This window comes from Tupaia chinensis, unplaced genomic scaffold (genome assembly GCF_000334495.1).
Source record: "Tupaia chinensis unplaced genomic scaffold, TupChi_1.0 Scaffold000682_1, whole genome shotgun sequence".
In the NCBI taxonomy this organism is placed as follows: Eukaryota; Metazoa; Chordata; class Mammalia; order Scandentia; family Tupaiidae; genus Tupaia; species Tupaia belangeri.
Genome location: NW_006160205.1, coordinates 1,126,546 through 1,146,791, shown reverse-complemented (window position 1 = coordinate 1,146,791; position 20,246 = coordinate 1,126,546). Strand labels below are relative to the sequence as shown.

The 20,246-nt window shown below is 42.6% G+C and overlaps 1 protein-coding gene across 1 annotated transcript in view; it reads right to left on the bottom strand.

Annotated features, from left to right (window-relative positions):
- Window positions 1-20,246, bottom strand: part of FRMD4B (FERM domain containing 4B) — a 216,463-nt gene that overhangs the window by 117,774 nt on the left and 78,443 nt on the right. The window contains 2 exon segments of the mRNA XM_006160350.2: window positions 2,667-2,751; window positions 16,463-16,555. Of these exon segments, the coding sequence (XP_006160412.1) occupies window positions 2,667-2,751; window positions 16,463-16,555 (178 nt within the window).

Sequence of the window (20,246 nt, the reverse complement as noted above, 5' to 3'; positions counted from 1 at the left end):
AGAAAGAAAGAAAGAAAGAAATGGAAAAATTACTTGGCCATCTCCCCTGGAGAGTAATTTTTCCATTTCTTTCTTTCTTTCTTTCTTGGACACGCACACACTTGCCTGGCTTGAGTTTTAAGTCATCAGGCCCAGGACTCGAACCGCAGTCTACTACACGGGAGTCCAGCAACATAAGCATTATACCATCTGCTGGTCCCAAAATCTTGACAAGATGGAGAAATGGAGGAAAAAGGATTGTGGCATAATCATGACTCATTGGGGGTTTTCTTTTTCTCTCTCTTTCTCACTAGTGCATAAATGCACCCTCTGGCAATTAAAAAAAAAAAGAAAAGAATATTTATAGGAATACAAAAAAAATGTAGCATTCAGAAAGATAAAATTAATGTCTAGCATCCAATCAAATATTATGAGGCAGGAAAACATGACTCATAATAAAAAGAAAAAAAACCAATCAAAACCACCCAGAAGTGATGCAAACATTAGAGTAAACAGATCAGGATGTTAATACAATTATTATATCCATATTTTATATGTTCAAAAAATTAAGCAGTCACGTATAAAAACCTCTAAATTAAACCTCTAAAGATAAACTCTCCAATCGACTAGATGAGATTAGTAGTAAATTAGGTTGTAAAAGAAAAGTTTAGTGAAATCAAAGACACAGAGACAGAAACTATCAGGTTGTCAGGATAGTCGTGATGTATTTTTCCATGCAAAAATGTGTCATGACTTTCCAGCTACCCCAATAGACATGATAAAACACCCAAAAGAAAACAAAACAAAAACCCCAAATTAAAAGAAGAGCATCCTGAGCTGTGGGCTGACTACAAGAGACCTAGCAGGTGTGTAATTGGGCCACACGAAGAGGGATGGAGACAGAAAAACGATTTGAAGAAATAATGGCTGAAAGTTCTCCAAATCTGATGAACACTAGACACCTAAAGTCCATGACATTCAATACCTGCTAATCTCAAGAAACAAGAAGAAAGCTACACAGACATCCTTCACAATCAAATTGCTCAAAGCAGTGGTAAATAGAACATCTTTAAAGCAGCCAGAACAGAAAACACGTTATGGTATAGCAGAGGTGGCTTATAGGGAGCACCACTGCTTGAGAGGCTGGAAACTACATGGGAAGCCTGGGTTTGGATTCCAAGCCAAACTGAACACACTAGGTGCAGTTGTACATGCGCATAATCCTATCTAATCCGGGGGCAGGAGGATCGTGACACAGTGAGACACTGTCAAAAATAAACCTATAGTTAACATCACACTTAATGCTGAAACACTACATGTTTTTGGCCTGAGATCAAGAACATGTTAAGGATGTCTCTTCTTATCTCTGATATTCAACATTGCACTGGAGAATCTAGCCAGTGCTCTTGGGCAAAATGAATAAATGAAGAGTTGGAATGTGGATTGAATAGGAAGAAGCAAAACCATCATTATGAGCAGATGACATGATCGTTTATAAAGAAAATCTCCTGGAATTTACAAAAAAAGCTACCAAAAAATAATATGAGTTTAGTAAGGTTGTAGAATACAAGATTGATATACAAAAATCAATTGTATTTCTCTATTCAGAAACTGAAATAAAAAGATATAATTTACAATGGTATCAAATCATGAGAAATACTTAGGGACAAATCTGACCAAAGATGTGTACAATGAAAACAGGAAATGTAAGAAGATCTAAATTAATACAGATATATAACTTACTTATGCATCTGGTGACTCAATATTGTTAAGCTGTCATTCTCCCCACATTGATCTATGGATTCAATAAAATTCTAATAAAAAAAACCCCAGCAGACTTTTTTCTTTGGTAGAAATTGACAAGCTAATTCTGAAATTGATATGGATATTTAGAAACCCTAGAGCAACCAAAATAATCTTGAAAAGGGACAAAGTTGGCAGTTATTCTGATTTCAAGACCAATTATAAAGCTACAGTAATCGATACAGTATGTTACTGCATAAAGGTGGACAAGCAGATCAATGGAACAGAGTCCAGAAAGAAACCCACATATATGTGGACAATTGTGAACATTTAAAAACTTTCATAGCAATTCGACAAGGCGACCACATCCCAGCACAAAGCCATTCTTCTGGCAATGCATGTTTACTGCATTTTACAAAAGCACTCTGTCCTTGATGAATTGGACAGAAATAAAAACAAAAAGGCCAATAAAACAGGAAAAATGGTCTCCTACCACAGATAACTGAGATCCTGTTTGAAAGTCTGCATCTAAGATGGGACATTTGTGTGGGCATCAAGAGACAGTTTGAACCCAGCTTAAGACCGGTTTTGAAATACAGTAGATGTGGCCATACTATGTTAGAAGAGATTTCTGGCCTAAAAGGTTTTGATCACAGTCTGATTGGCTCATCCTTGAGTCTTTCTGGTTCGTTCTATGTGGGTGATTATCTGCAAGCATGATTCATCTGCTATGGTGGTTGCTCCTACTTAGAATTTGAGAACTGCTGTTGTTGTTGTTGCAGGGTAGGATATAGCTATGAGAAAATTGTGGCACCATTATTATTATTGTTGTTGTTCTTCTTCTTTTCAGCTCAAACAATAGAGAATAGAGGCAAGACCATTTCCTCCTGCAATGCCAGTCACTCTGAAGACCTTCAGTGAACATGACTTACAAGGCACCTTACCTTGTGCACACAGGCCTTCGCATTCAGGAAAAATAGCTCCACAGTGTTCTTATCCTTTAAAAATGATATGCTCTCGATGTAAAACCTGAAAGACAGTACAGAAGTTTGTTTTGTTAGATTATGTCCTTCTCTCAACACAGTTTTTTTTTTTAAGAATTATTTATGTAATTATTTTTTTGTTTGTTTTTAAGAGGTTTTTGCTGTAGGGCACACGTGCGCACACCAGAAAGAGACAGACAAAAAGAAAGTGAGAAATAACCTGGGGGAGGAAGGGGGGATGGCCATGCTGCAATCCCTTCTCCTCCATTCTCTTCTCTGTCTCTTTCTGATGAGTGGACATGCCATATAGCAAGTTTAATAATAATAATAAATTAAAATTAAATAAATAATTTAAAGAAAAACACACTAAGCACACATGTGTGCCCCAAATTCTGATGGAATGAAATGGAGGGAACAAGATTTTGGTGTGACCATGCCCACTGGGGGATACTCTCTCTCTCTCGTGCCCTCTAGCAATGAAAGAAAAGGAAGAAGAAAGAGAGGGGAAAAAACTCTCAAAATGGTATCCAACTGCAAACACAAGCTCATCTGAGTTGCTCATTCTTTGACACAGTTCTGGGAGCTCACAGTACCTGAGAGTTGAAAGCGCGAGCCGGACCAGGAAAACTGATAACTGAGCCCCGAGGCCTGCTTTGGCTCAGTGGTTTTCAGACTTGGGGTGGGGCTGAGGGGCCCAGACTCCCTCACCGCCCTCCACCGGGGAGTTTCAAGCACACCCTCTTGCCTCCCTCTCATCCTTCCAGGCACTGGGTTTTCTCTTGGCTGGAGGCCAGACTCTCAGTAGCTGTCAGTCTTGGTCTTTTCTCATGCAAATCAGGGTATTCCCGGCCTCACTACCTCACCTCCTTTCTAGGATTGTGAGGTCTGTCTCACTGGAGAGTTCTGACAGCTCCAGTGTGGGAGGAGCTGTCTTTAAGGATGAGGCTGGCCCTCACACGCTGGCCTCTAGGTGGGCAGGTGGCAAGCTGAGGCCCGGTTTTCCTGAGGTTCCAGAGCTTCGCTGGACGAACAACGCACGACGAGACATGTGCTCCAAGAGCGCTCACAGCTTAGCCTTGACAGAGAACGTGCTCTCCAACTGGCGAGAGTCCAGATAACCATGGCTAAGGCGGCAAGGCAAACCTGCCCTTAGCGCGGCAGAATCATGACAGGGCTTGGGCATTCCTTACTTTCCTGCTCCTCTGAACAGCGATGAGACATCTAATATACAAATACGGCGACAAAGACTGTAAACAATTTATCACTGAGATGGTAAAATCACTTGAAAAGTTCCACCCCTTTATGTTGAATCATCGAGGGAAGCTCCAGAAGGAGAATAAATCCTTTACGTCTTTCCTTACATGGGTTTATCTCACAAGTGAGATGAATGAAGATCGAAGAGGGCTAGGTGTGCGAGAAGGAGCACTTTCACATCAAGGCCTTGAAGGAAATGAGGCGTTGGGGCGGGCTAGGTGTGCGAGAAGGAGCACTTTCACACCCAGCCAGTGAAGGAAATGAGGCGTTGGGGGGAAAGCTTTCAGAATCAGAAGGTCTCAAATATGGAGTTCTGCCTGTTATTTATTAACTCTGTGCCCCTGGGCAGGTTACTGTGAGAGCAAGAAAAAGTGAGAAAGTATTCGCCCCCTCGCCCTGGCCAGGGGATTGCCATGATGCAATCCTTTCTCTTCCATTCTCTTTTTGGCATTTTGGGCATGCACGCACATGTGCCGGGCTTATTGCCCTGCTATGCTCATATTCCAAACCAACCTAATACACTGCTTTCCTACAATAATGGTCACAATGAAATGGAGCATGGACACACTACTATGAGAGCCTGTAATTAATTCAGGCTATGAACCTAGAGGGCAAATGCTGCCAAACTGAAACCCATAGGTCTAAAGGGCACAGGAGAGGGGACAACTGAGCTGGGTCTTAAAGAATGCATGAGTTCACCAGGTAACAAAGGTAAGGATGTTCCAGGCAGGGGGCATATCCTTCACACAATCCTCTTGCTAGTCTTGGAGAAGTGAAGAAACCACATAAGGGGTGCTGGGTGGCTCAGCACCAAATCAGTGTGTGGCTTGTCCAACTATGAACTGATATCTTTGTACTAGAAACCGGGTTCGCCTTGTTCTCAAGTCCAGGCCTCTCGCTATATGCAAGTCCCAGTAAACAGTTCCTATCTTATTTCCCACTACTTTCTGGCCACCTGCCTTGGGGCCTCCTTCTGCCTAGGCATCCAGTTACCTGCTCTCTGAATCCACAATTCCATCTCTCCCTCAAGAGGGTCATTGTAATGACTTTGTATTTATGGAATGTATGAAAAGTGCATATGGTCGCGACTTTGTATTTATGGAATGTATGAAAAGTGCGTATGTTTGTGAGGAAAGGCTGTCTAAGCACACCTATCAACACTCACCATGAACTGAAAACCCAATCTAGGGTTCTTAATGAAATGAAATGGATTATTCCAGACTCGAAAAAATAAAGACTTTTTGTTTCAGCTCTTTTTGCAAAAGGATACTATTTCCTTTTTGCATGCTTGCTGTGAGCCATTTCACTAAGACTTTTAAGTTGAAGCCCAGGGTTAAGTTTGGCTTCAGAATGAGCCCAGGCTTTTGGACTAGGCATATGTTCTAGAGACAAACCTTCTACAGCACGAGGATACTTTTTTGGGAGGAGAAATCTTACCTGCTTTTCATGCTTCTCTCATGAGCATTTATTTTTTTTGAGAGGTTTTTGTTATAGGATACATGTGCTTGCCAGAGAGACAGAAAGTGAGAAATCACCCCCCCCAGGGGAGATGGCTATGCCGCAATCCCTTCTAATCCATTCTCCTCTTGGAATCTTGGGCATGCATGCACATGTGCTCAGCATGAATTTAAACCACCGAGTCTGAGACTTGAACTGTGGTTGACTACATGGGAGTCCAGCGATATAGCCATTTTACCATCTGCTGGTCCCGTCATGAGCCTTTTTTCTTCCTTGATGGTTCACCTAATCTGTCATCAGTGACGGCAGAACCTCATAGCACAGTGACATATAAAGACAGCTTGGAAGGGAGACGGGTTTTTAGGCCAGATGAGTGTCAAAGAGCAGAATACTCAGGGGTCGAACAGTATCACAGCAGTAATACTACACACTTGGAGGCTGACTCAATGGGGAGGTTCTGGGTTTGCATCCAGAGACCTCCCTGAACATACTGGGCACATGTGTGTCCAAGATCTTGGCTGGCTGAAGCTGAGCATGGACCACAACACCAAGAACTTGTAAGAGGTGCCTCTCTCTCTTACTCAGGGAGAAAAACACTAAAAATTGAAAGAAAAAAAAAAGAATAATATTCAAGTTCAGAATGGGCTACCCTTTGAGTAGTCACTTAGATTTAGGTGGTCAGTGTTTTCATCTATAGTATTTATCCATGTGGTCAAAGTCAGCACTACAAGGTGGGTAGATACAAGTTTGGATCCTGGCTTTCACACGGATGAGTCCTGGAGCCTTGGCCTAGCTGCTTGGCTCTTAGGGTCCCCCTCTACCTCTCTTGCCCTACATTCTACAAAACTGAAGATGTCTTAAACATGCTCAACATAGTGGGTGACATGCACTTTAGTAGCCAGTGGTTGGCAGTAATTATTGGTATATTATTATTATGGCTCTGTCGATTGGACTGTAATAAAAGACATTGACTTAGTAGGGAATAGCTTTAAAACTTTAATTGTGAAAACCAAGATGGAAATTTGAAGCCTCTTTCCTAAGTTCTTTTGCTTAAGGAAGCAAATGCAGCAAAAGTGTGTTTTAAGGCAGAACGGGAAAGTCTGATAATATCTTCAAAGATGGTAAATTGGGCAAGAATTGCTCAATTACTTTGCATTCTGAACAAAGCTGAGCTTGTGATTGGCGTCCAGTGAGGACTAGGTCAAAATGCCTCATTCTCAGTTTCATTTAGCTACGGTAGGTAATTTCAGGCACTCACACTCGCTACTTGCCTAAGTAGATTTCTATCAGATCCTAATCCACATTCTAAGCAGGGAGATCTCTTTTCATTGCTTGTAATAACCCTGCAGAGTCATCATGGTCTTACTTTATAATGTGTGCTGGAGGCTGAAGTATAATTTAAGTATATTTCCCTTTCTCCAAGCTCATCATGTTCTCCAAGCTATTATGGCAGTGTTTTTGGGAGTCCAGTATATTCTCTTTCTCTGGGAGAGGAACCGTCTTGGAGAACTCCCAAGGGAAGCACTACTTGCTTCTACTATGTGCTCCCTTGCCAGGAACACTCTCCCTCACCTCTCAGTTTCCAAACATGGCTAGGAGAACCAGGGAGGGCTTCCAGGTATGCCTGTAGAAACCCGTCCTTTGCACCTCTCCCACATCGTGACTCTCTGAGATCTCCAGAATGAGAGTAAGGGCCTTGCCGTGACCTGCTAGGAAGGGGAGGGGGCCTTCTCCTCTCAGTCACCTGAGATGTCAGGGTCAGATGAATTCCAAGTGTTTGCTCATTGCTTCAACACAGCCTACTCCCAGCCTCCATAAGGAAAGCAGTTGTTTTAGAGGGAGTTGGGGGAGAGACAGGGGAGGTGAATTGGATAGGGAGGCAACAGCTGGGCATGGTGAAGGATGAAGATCCTCTTCCTAGTGCAAAGGTCAGATTCAAGTCAGACAGTCCCAACCCTTTCAGACTTGAAGGCCATTTATCACATGGTGGCATGTTTCACTCACTGAACATGTAGTTGAGGCAGTCTCTGTTATTTATAACATGAAATATAACATTGAGAGTCTAGATCACATGTCAACACATGTAATCCGCCAACAACCTCTGATTAGGTGACTAGGTACCATCACCAGCTCCATTTTATAGGTGATGAAATGGGCCCGAGAGGATTTATAAAGCTGCATGACTATTACATTGAGGAGCTGGGATCTGAATCCAAGAACGATGCTACAATACCATTCTTGGGTAGGGTGGGGGCACGTCTGGCAGGTTGGAATGTTGAAGACATTCTCTGATTGTTGTAACTGGAGAGTTATTGGCCTCAGTGGATGGGGACTAGGGACACTCTAAGCGTCTACAGCATGGCCTGGCCCTCTACAAGGAAGAATGATCTGGTCCAAGATGTCAATGGTAGTGCTCTTGAGAAACTCTTGCTAAAGACCTTGCCCTAACTTCTGTGCTCTGCAGCTTCTTTTACCCTTCAAAATACTGATTCTTTCCTTTTAGATGCCACTCTGAGACCCCCCCTCAGTGGCCTGAGATACATACACAGACACACACGCACACAGCCCGTAAGTATTCATGGCCTGTTTCTTTGTCTTTTTTCTTTTTTTTTTAGAAATTTTTGCTATAGGCATGTGCATAAGAGACAGAGAGACAGAAAAGTGAGAAATCACCCCATGGAGCAATGGCTATACCACAATCCTTTCTCCTCCATTCTCCCCTCAGGAGTTTGGGCATGCATGTACATGTGCCTGGCATGAGTTTCAGGCTGCCAGATGCAGGACTCGAACCATGGTTGACCACGTGGAAGTCCAGTACCCTAACCACTATACCACCTATTAGCCTCCATGGCCTGTCTCTTAAAACTGTGGAAACACCAGGCACAGCCACCTGAAGTCAAGTCCAAAAGGTTAGGAGAGGAGAATGAGCAGATTTCCAGAAACAATTTCTGATTTGATCAGGGAGTACACTGAGAAAGGTAATCCTTTAAGAAACCAAAATCAGGATTTGAGGATAAGTTTTGGAGTCTGGATCTTCCTTGTTTTAAAGGAGTCTGGATCTTCTTTGACCTCTCATATGCATAAAGATGTTTGATCCTCCAAGGTAGAAGCCATTACCTAGCAGCCTGGGAGTGAGGGATAGGCCCATAGGGGTCCATGGCTGATGTGAAGGCAGCCAACAGTCAATCCCAGGCTCCGGGATGGTGTGCCTTCAGGAGGGTGTGTGGTGGGGGGCTGAGCTCTGGCTGGCTCGTATATCCCCCTCCCACAGCCTCTCTGAGTGGAGGTAGGAGGAATCCATTATTCATCTGGGCTTTGAAATCACATTCCTTCATGAAAAGATGAACTTTCCTGTCCTATCATTATTGTAAATCATCTCTGCTCTGAGGGCTGTGATGTAATTCAGGCTTCCCAGTCACACACATTTTATCTTTTCTTCCTTTTGTCACTCTCAGGCTTGCATTAAAAAACAGATTTATTAAAATGAGAGATTCATTATAGGAAAAAAATACAGAGAAGCAATAAGAAGAAAATAAAAATCATTCTATCTAGCCACTGTTCACATTCTACACTTTTGCCTACCCATGGCAATACTTCACGAATGTGCTATCACGTTGTGAGTACTGGTTAGTGGCCTACTTCTGTCACCTAGAACATGGGAGGAACATCTTTCCAGAACAATACACCTCTCTCTTCACCACAGCCTTTACCTGTTGTATATATGTGGCTCTCTCTAAAATATAACAAAGCAGGGGCCAGCAGGTGTAGTGGTTAAGGTACTAGACTCCCACCTGGCTGGCCATGGTTCAAGTCCTGGACCTGGAGACTTGAAACTTATGGTGGGCATGTGTGCCCAAAATCCCAAGAGGAGAATGGAGGAGAAGGGACTGTGGTGTGGCCATCTCCCAGGTGTGACTTCCCACTTTCTCTCTGTCTCTTCAGCAAGTACATGTGCCCTATAGCAAAAACAAAACAAAACAAAACAACTCTCTAAAAAACAAAAACAAAATAAAACAAAAAGCTGGCAGAAAGAGGTGGGCCCAGGGGTTGCAATAAAGACCCTTCCTTCACTTAAACTCTTTCTAAAGTCTAATGTTCCAAAACCAGGCCAGAAAGTGATTAAAAAAGATAGGCAGCCAGCAGTCTTGTTTTCAAAAGTTCCATGTTTGCAACTACTTTGACCCCAAATAGCAGTCTTCCCATATTTCCTGCTGGGATTCCTCACTAATGCGGTGAGGTCTCAGTCCTGAGTGTCACAATACTTAGGGCTGTCACAGTCCAAGGAAAGAAAAGAGAGCAAGGGAGCGAAGACCAAGAACACAAGGAAAGATCAAAACAAAAACCCAAAACACCCCCAAGAACACAACAAACAAAAAAACACAAGCTACTCAGAGGAGAGAGGCAGACGAAAGGCACCCAAGTCTGAATGGAACCGGGTGGCCGCGCCCTGAGGCTCCTCTGGTCACTCTCCTCTGCAGGAATGGGAGGTTTTCCAGTGAGGTCACGCCAAGGCCCTGCACTCCTATTGACATGGCTGCCCGCTCCCTCACTACCGGGTTTTCTGGATGCTCACATCTGGGCTGCATTACCAAAGGGGCCTGCGTGTTCATGGAAGATAATTTACAGCATTGTATTAACAATCCCCAGCCTGGAGAAGTCCCCCAGAAACCTGGGGGAGTTTGGACTCACATGGAAGTAGAGACCTGGTTAAATAAATTATAGTAGATAAATAAATCATGCTGTGTCTACACACATACAGGTCACACACATATTTAACACGTATTTTCCAGACTTTGCCTTCACCTTTCCCTATGCAAAAAGCAGCACGATGTGTTTCCGAGCTGCTCCTGTATTCTGGGGGATATAAACTAGGGATGTATTAACCCATCAGAATGAAGGGTACAGGCCAAGGATTTAACCTAGTGTCTGCCTCGGGTTTATCTTATGTTTCAGAGAAAAGACTTCTTGAGGATAATACTACACGATAGTCTTCTTTTTCAGAAGCTCTAGACTGAGAACATAGTTTCTTACATTTGTATAATATTTTGCAAAATCATTTTTGTATCCCAAGTGCTTTCATTCTTAGAACCTCACCATTTGTCCTGAGTGTGGGGGGGTGAGACTTTTGTATCCCAAGTGCTTTCATTCTTAGAACCGACTTGCCAACAACCACCTCACCATTTGTCCTGAGTGTGTGGGGAGGTGGGACCCAGGATGGTTCCTCCCACTCTTGCCTGGACCATTGCAACGCTTCCTAACTGGTCTCACTGTGTCCCCTGCCTTGTCCAGTCTATCCTCAACTCTGCAGCCAGAGCTGAGTCCGTTAAAAATGGAAACTGGATGATTATTCTCGCGAGGTCAATACCCACAGGCCTTAATTCCCTGCAGCCCATCCACACGGCATCTCCTACTCACCTCCCTTTTGTGGTTCCTTCCAGACACTGGCCTTCCTTCCAGGTGCTGGTGCAACCAGGTGTGCTTGTGCTACAACCTGTGCATCTGCTGCTCTCTCAGGCTGGAATAAACCTCTCCAGAGTTCTGCTCGGTTTCCTGCCTCATCTCCTTCAGGGTTTTGCTCAATGCCATCTTTGGGAGGCCTTCCTTTACCACCCTATTGAACACTGCAGCATCAGCTTTGCTAATACTCCCTATTGCTCTTCCTTGATGGGCTTATGTCCATAACTCCTCGTAGAAGAGACTACATATTCCCTTTAGTGTCTGTCTCCCCCACCAGGCTGTACACTGCATGGGACCAGGATGTGGTCCTTCGCTTTCCCCACCGGTGCATCACATCATCGAAGCACAGGGGCAGGCACACAGTGAATCTCAGTAACTGTTAGGTGAACCAATAGACTGACGTGACAGAATGAATCCGTGTGTATTTGCTGACTCCAATGGCAGAGACTTCCGCCTTGCTGACCAGAGCTAGAGCAGGGCAGAGCACAGTGTAGGTGCCCAATAAACAGTGAGAGAGGGAGGGAGGGAGGGAGGGGAGAAGGAAGGAAGGAAGGAAGGAAAGAAAGAAAGGAAGGAAGGACGGACGGACGGAAGGAAGGAATCCTCATGGCTTGATAAAGCTCCTTCCAGGATTTCCTCAACACTTACAGAACTATCTATGCTTATAAAACATATGAACTTTAAAATAAATTGATTTCTAACTTGGCTTAAGTATGGGGTCATTGACAAAGTCATGATGTATCTTTTCATGGTTTTTATGCACAAATGCATCATGACTTTTCCAACGGCCCAATGTATTTCTAGGCTATAGATGTACACTGCGTCTCTCTTTTCCCTCAGATATAATGGCTCTTCAATCCCAAGATGTTCAAGAGAAAAGATACATGATCACATCCCTGATAACGCTAAGTTATTACTGTAGTCATTTATCAGTGGAGGGGTGAGGAGAGGGCCTTGGCAATGAACCCTTCCCTTCATGGCACTGTATCAGAATCTGAGCCTGGAATGTGGGTGAAGTGGAGGACTTGCTATTGGAAGAGAGTGACTGTATAGTTCTTAAAATTTCCCAAGCTAATTCAGGTTTGCCCCTTCTCCCCCTTTAAAGCAACTCTGAAATGCAATGTGTTTTCTCATCTAATCACTTTGGTGAAAGTGATTTATTATTCACTGTAAAAATACCTTAAGTTCCTGAACCTAGTTTTTTTGTTGGCATCTGGACATTTCTAATTGTTTGCATTAAAAGTAACAGTGATGTGGGACCACCAGATGGTGTAATGGTTACATTGCTGGATTCCCACATAGACTGTGGTTTAAGTCCCAGACTCAATGGCTTTAAACTCATGCTGGGCGCGTGTGCATGTGTGCCCAAGATCCTGAGAGAAGGGAGAACAGATGCCGCATGGCCATCCCCCCCAGGGGGTGATTTCCCTCTTCCCGTCTCTCTCTGCCTCTCCAGTGAGAGCATGCACGCTATAGCAAAACCTTTCTAAAAGTGTCACAGTGATGCATATCCATGTGTTGTACTGCTGAAGAGAATCTCTTCCTGTTGTGCTCAAACAACTCAGGGACCACACACTTAGTGTCCGTGAAGGAGGGACTTGATGCTCCACATCTCGGTCCATGCAGCAGCATGGTGCTATGCAAGAAGCAAGGGCCCTGGGATCTCAAATGAGGCTTTGTAATGACCAGACATTAGAACAGAACTACAGGCTGTCACTGGTTCTATTCTTCAGTCAGCACCAGCAGCTGTGTCTACTGGGATGGTCTCGAACTGGCAGTTTGAAAACACACAGTCGATGCATCACCAGCGTCTGACTGCTCCAATAGCAGGCCAGAGATCCTCTGAGGGTGACCGACTTCCCTGGGTTTATGGCACCCCCACTTGTAAGACCTCCAAGGAAATACATTCCACTCAGGGACCTCGGTCACTGCACTTAATTCTTTGGTGTGTACCTTCGCCTTACCATTTCTTCAGTTAAATTGGAGTAGCAACAACTACTTAATTGGAATAATAACAAAGACTATTATGATCTCACTTTACTGTTGGGAGGAAGAATTAAGAGAACAATTAAAAACTTGATAAGAGGCGTAAACATGAAAGTAGTTAAGGGAAAGTAATGGCAGGTGATTATGGCCACGCTAAACTCACACTGAAATTCATCACCAAGCACAGGTCATGCTGAAATCTCAGGAACCTGCTGGAAACAGATAGAGTGGCCTTATGAACAACCAGGCATGAGGAAGTCAGGCTTTTCTCCTCTGGAATTTTAAGACCAAAAATAGACCAGATACTGGCTATCAAAGAACTACTAGGTTGTTGGAAAAGTAGTGACTCATTTTTACATAGACCAAATACGTCACGATTTTTCCGACCACCCTATAGTACACAAATCTAGTTATGAACTAGATGGTGCTTGCTAAATTCAACAATGACATGATACTTTCGCTGAGTCATTACATTGTGGAAATATCACACATGTGCCCAAAGATGAAAGTGCACAAATGTTAACTGTAACCTAAATTATAATGTTAATAATTGGTAACAGCCCAAATGCTTAGGAAGTCACCAGATAGCTAAATTATGAAAATGTAAAGAATCAAGTGTATATACCCAAGGAGAGAGCTCCAAGCTGGGGCCAGCAGTTAGCATAATGGCTATGCCACTGGATTCCCATGTAGTCGACCGCAGTTCGAGTCCCAGACCCTGTGGCTTAAACTCACGCCGGGCGCGTGTGCGTGTGTGCCCAAGATCCCAAGAGGATCATGGAGGAGAAGGAATTGTGACGAGGCCATCGCCCTCCCCTGCCCCAAGGGGGTGATTTCTCGCTTTCTGTCTCTCTCTGTCTTTCTGGCAAGTGCACGCCCCCTATAGCAAAAACTTCTCAAATAATAATAATAATAATAATAATAATAAAGTTAAGTCACCCCACTTAGCCTATTTTCCTCCAAGAAGGAAAATAATTGGAAGGGAGAGAGGGAGAGAAAGCTGGTGAAGAGTCATTTTATCTTTCACTCTGTCCATTCATACAGTTTGAAATGTTTGTAGTAATGATGTCGTTCTTTGTGGAAAAGTACATTTCATTTAGATTGTACCATTTTCTCTACTTAATACAAGATTGAAACTTTGCTATTACCTGACCCTTGCTTAATTACCAATTTGTAGTTTTTCTTTTTGCTTATTGGTTGTGTGTTTCTTTTTCTCCATTCAATGGACATAATAATTTGCATTACATTCTTCAGGCAATACCAATTATTTTCTTTTTTTCTTCTTTTGAGAGGTTTTTCACTATAGGGCGCATGTGCTTGCCAGAAAGACAGAGAGAGACAGAGAGACAGAAAGCAAGAAATTACTCCCCAAGGGGGATGGCCATGCCGCAATCCCTTCTCCTCCATTTTTTTTTTGCAATCCCTTCTCCTCCATTCTCCGCTCGGGATCTTGGGTACACACGCGCACGCGCCCGGCGTGAGTTTAAATCACCGGGTCCGGGACTCAAACAGCGATCGACTACATGAGAGTCTAGTGACATAGCTATTACACCAACTGCTGGTCCCCCAATTATTTTCCTTAGAATTTTTGTGGGCTTCTCCATACCAGCCATGTTCCTGGACAAGTCTCCACTATGCTACCTCCTTCGAGGGTTTTAAAAATATAATTTCTTCTGGTGAGAAAGACATGTTACATGAGATTTTAGAGCAAAGAACAAGTTTGGGGTTGTCAATAATTATTTCATGATGGATCTTCACATGATTCATGGAAAATGTGTACTATGAAAACAACTATAAATAGAGTTTAACAACTTTTTAGGTGGTGCTTAAAGTAGCTGGATTCCACATGACTGACTTCACAGTTTGAGCCTTGGACTGGCAGTTTAAAAACACACAGTTGCATGTGTATGCATACCCCAAATCCTAAAGAGTGAAAGGAGGAGAAGGGATGATGGTGTGACCATCTCTCACGGGCGGGGAGAGGGCGTGCTTTCTCACTTTCTTTTCCTCTCGCTTTCTCTCTCCGAGGGCGTGCTTTCTCACTTTCTTTTCCTCTCTCTTTTTCTCTCTGGTGAGTGCGTGCACCCTCTAGCAAATTTAAGAAAACGTTTAAAAACACTTTTTATATGAAATTAAACATAGACACACACACACACACCCTAAACTTGTGCTTTAATTCCATTTTCCCAAGAACTTTAAAACAATCCCATCCTATTTGCTGCATCTGGAGCAGCAACCATCCATAATCACCAGAAATGCATATAAAACAAGATTTAAAGAACTATGGTATGTAAACATGGCAGGATATGTTATTCCCTCACTTTTGAACTTCATGGAACACACATTGAATTATTTTAAAAGAGGTGCTTATGAAATTTGACATGATTTTGCCAGGTAACCATATTAAAAAAAAAAAAAAGCAAAATAGGAAGCATCATGGTATGAATCGAAGTACTTTCCTCACCCCCAAGTCAACATGATCTCAGCATATAGGATTATTTTCCTGGTTGAGCAATTAATAACCTTAAGAGAATAAATTATACTTACATGAGACCTACTGCTTGAGCTTATTTTTTAAATCACATTTGGCTTCAGACCAGGAAAACAAAATTTATCATAAAAGTTGTCATCAAATTTAAGACAGTACAGGTAGAGGGCCAGCACTTAAGAGGAGACTTTCAGCTCATTTGGTAATGTTTTATATCTTAAGCTAGGTAGAAGGGAAACATAGGATTACTTGCTGTAATATTTTATTATCTTAGATTATGGATAATTAAGGCTAAAAATGCCTCCAGTTCAGGACATGTGTTGGCGAGCTCAGACAAGAGAAGGCCCCCTTGCATTGGTCCCAGGCCTGTCTCTGCATGCAGACAGAATCCAGGTCTCTGTACTGTTGAGAGACTTCTCAAGTGTCTGTTTATGTTCTATCTTCTGTTCAAATTAGGGCATGGAATTGGGTAATATTCAATTATTTCCAAGTCTCTAGAAAAATACCCCAACCAGAAATGCTCGTGATATTTCAAATAGTAAAAATTCTGAAAGTGCCTTCAGTGAAAAACAGACTTCTGTATTACAATATATTACCTGTGTGTTTTGCTTTAGATGGATCTGAGAGGCTTTGTGGAATAAAGGAAGGTGATTCTATCCTTCACAGTCAAAGAAAAGAGCTCTGCACAGTATCTATGGTAACTCGTCCCCAGATCTAGACAGTAGAGAAGCTCTTTCACGTAATAACATTGTAACAGGTCTCTTCCGTTTGTGTTCTCTATCTCTGATTACCAGAAATAGATTCTTTACTTTTAATAATTATTTATTTAATTTTATTTATCATGGTTACTATTTTTTAATTTGCTCTAGGACATGTATGCACACCAGAGAGAGCCAGAGAAAGAGAAAAAGAGAGAAAGTAAGAAAGCAAGTTGTCAAGTTCGGGACTCTAACCATGGTCAGCCATGTGGGAGTGCAGTGCCTTGACCACCATGCTACCTGCTGACCCCCTACCAGAAATATTTTAAAAAACCAAAACACTATTAAAAAAACCCCTAAAACAACAACAACATCAACAAACAAGAGGGATGTTGGATAAACCTATGGACACTTACCTCACGGCAAAGTGCAAAATAGTTGGTCCTGGTTTCTTGGGCAAATCATGGTCAAGGACTCGGTGATCTAACTGTAGCCAGTTCTGCTGACCTCTGTGAGAGCAAAGAAAATAAAAGAGATTAAACTGAAAGTCAGAAAAGAATGGTAACACACAGTGCTGGCGAAGATGCACAGAAACAGTGACTCTCACAGGCTGACGGTCGGCATATAACCTGCGACAACCAGTAATGAGGCCAACCTAGCAATTTCTTCCACAACTACAAAAGCACCTGTCTGTAAGCCAGCATTTGCATTTCCAGGAGTTTATCACTCACTGTAGTATTGTTTATAATAGCAAAAAGGTAGGACATAACCTGAGTGTCCAGTAGGGTATTATTGTTTAGCTGCAAGAGGGTGTGTGTGCTGGAAAGAGGAAGAAAGCACCTTCCAGCTGGAGGTGGTCATGCTGCAATCCCTTCTCCTTCATTTCTCCACTCTGTCAGGATTTGGGGCATGCACGCATTTATGCCTGGTGTGTTTCTCAAGCTGCCGTGTCTGGGACTTGAACTGTGCGGTTGACCATTTGGGATCTGGCTGCCTTAACCAGGCCACGGATCTGGCCCCCACATTGGAAAATTCTAACCTGCATTCCTTAGAAACAGACAGGAAAAGTGGACATAAATAATAAGCAGTATAGTAGTAGTGATACCCAGTCTTTATTGAGCATCCACTTCTAGCCATCCTGGAACTTTGTACATGTTAAAGCTGTATTGTGCAATAGGTCTCCAAGGAAACTTGCGGACTGGAATTAAAACCCAGGACTTTCGAACAGGATAAAAATGAGACTAGAGGGTTGAATCAGCTCTTATCAGACTTTTGGCTTAGTCTCTGTCACACACCAACCAGTTTTATCACTGGAAAAAGTGTGTTTTTGTCTCTGTAATTCTAAGACAAGGTTTCTAATAATTGGCTCTAACTTTTTTGTAGAGAATTGTTATAAAGATAAATTTGTGGACATAAGTGACATAATGGGAAGTCCTTAGAATAATTGATTTTGTGTTTTACAAAAAGGGGGACTGAAGTTAAGGGATGTTTTTACACTCTTGCATCAAATTTGAGGTGCCACTGATTTAAGGGCATATTCCACTTTCTGAGATGTTCTAATGCTGTCTTAAGCTATATAAGATATTATATATTATCAGGTCTCAAACATTCTCTTAAAGAAAATAAGACTAGGGGCCGGCAGGTGACATGGTGGTTAAGGCACTGGATTTCCACATGGCCGACCACGGTTCAAGACCTGGACCTGGTGACTTGCTCTCTCACTTCCTCTTTTTCTGTCTCTGTCTGGTCAAATTAAAATAATAATAATAACAATAACAAAAATAATAATAGCAAATGGAATTAATAGATTTTAAAAAGAAAATAAGACTAATTTTGAATTCTTTTATGCTTTTACATAGGAAAAAGATGGCATCGTTTAAAGAAGATAATGCGTATTTATATAAACCTGCAAGGACTAACATCTAAGCATGAATGAAGCGAGCTATACAATAACATAAACAGCCCCGGCCCAGGGTGTTCACCACAGAAGCATACTCAAAACACAGGGACACAGGGCTGAAAAGTTTAGATATAGTTCTGGAGCGATCTAGAGCAAACTGCTAATATTTGTTACCTCTATGGAAGAGGCACAACTACAACCATACAAGCATAATTGCAGTGGGGCAGGCAACCAAAAGGGAAAGGCCTCAAGTATAATATGACTTATTTTTTAAAACAGGGTCTTGCATGTTGCGGTCCTCCTGCCTTAACCTCCCCAGTAGCTGGGAGTACGGGTGTACACCACTGTGCATACAGCTTCCAGGGTGGGCTGGGAATTGAACCTGAGCTTTCTATGTGGCCTCAGTCTACTGAGTAACAGTGTTAATCTCAGTGAGCGCTGTTGTGGTTGGGCTAAGTGTTTTTATAAAAATATATTCATGTATATGTGTAGTATAAAATAATTTTTTAAAGTATATAATAGAAATCCATTTTTAAAGAATTCTTTTATTTAACTTTATTAATTCATTAATAATCCATTTTTAAAGAATTCTTTTATTTAACTGTATTAATTCATTAAGTTATTTTAATTTGCCTAGAGAGACACAGAGTGAGAGAGAAAGAGAGGGAGAAAACAAGAAAGCAAGCTGCCAGGTCCAGGACTCAAACTGGCCATATGGGAGTCCAACACCTTTAACCACCATGCCACTTGCTGGCTTCACAGAAATAAATTTAAAACAAAAAAAATCTGTAATCTTGCCAACAGGAAAAAGTCTAGAAGAACAAAACAAAGAAAATGATCTGTAATTCTACCACTGAGATATAATCAAGATTACTTATTGCTTATAAACTGCATTTCTCAAGTTTTTCCATTATCAAATGTAATAAATTTAATCAATACTTTAAAAAGACAGTCATATCCTCCCCTCTCTATGTAGACCAACTGTGGAGAAGATTTTCTTTTTGGCTAGACTTGTACCAGTAAAGGCCCATCATCTCATGCCCATGAGGAAGGGACAGAAATCAAAGTTCCAGTTGGGCTCGAAAGCCTGCTTGTTATTTCTTCATAAACAAAAGATATTCAGTAATGTTTTTCAAAACACGGGAAGAAAATGAAATGAGCAAGGCTGGGAGCCATTACGGCAGATGGAAGGGCTGCTGTCTCGGGAGGGCTGTGACTGCCCTCTATGGGCGAAAGGCTCACCCTGCACACGGAACTCCAGAAGGCACTATCACTACCAAGTGTAACCTTCGGAATTCGAATTCAATTCCTCTCCAAAATGACCATGAATTTATTTTTGCTGGTCAAGATTATTATTTTTTATTATGTAACTGCATCTATTTTTCCAGTTTTATTCCTGATCTGTGGACCAGAGGATAGACAGTGGCTAGTTTTTATTGCAGTGTCCTCTTCAACTTTGCCTACTTAAAGATGGTCACCAAAGGCAGAAAGCTACTGAGGCATCCAGGCTGGAAAACACAACGCATACAGCGCCCTGCAGAGGCTCCGACTCAGTGTTTGCATGGGGGCGGGTGGAGGGAGAAAGAAAATACTTTCCAAAAATACGTACTGGACAAAGAAAAAGAGCTAGGCTTGTGACCAAGACACTCCAAGGAGCCACCCTTAAACATAAACAATTTTCCAGGCCTGTTCCCCAGAAAGGTGGAACTGGCCAGCCACCCTCCCACCCCCCGAAAAAAACCAGCTCATACTTCTTCTGAAAATAAACACAGTTAGAGCCAGAAGACACCTTCCCAAACTGGTCATCATTCAAAAATAGACTGTGCTGTCGCTTGCATGGAGGACGTTCTGGAGCCAAGGTTCTTGGAAGGGCTGTGTCCATTGGCTGCGGTGGCCACAGGAGGTAACCGGAAGACAGGCTCGCAGGGGCCATTCTTCTCCCGCTGTAGTTGGGGGAAAGCTATCTCGGGGCAGATGAAGACGAGGGTGGCCCAAGTCACTAAAGGAAGTCATTTGTTTTATTCCTTTTCTTTCTGAGGAGAAAGCCTTGGAGTCTGAGTGTCTGACTTAGACACTGTCTGGTTTATGCACGACCGAGCTCAGAGCTCTCCCTGAAGCCTCCCAGGCGGCGGGTGGAGGGAGCGGCTTAGACCTAGGCAAAAACTAGTGACCTTCAAAGCAGGTATGGTCTTAGCGCTGATGCAGCAGGGCAAGTGAAAGCTCTAATAAAGACATGATCTGCACCACAGGGTGGTATAAATTAAAGGAAGCCGCGAGCCAGCCAGAGAAGGCTGGAGCGG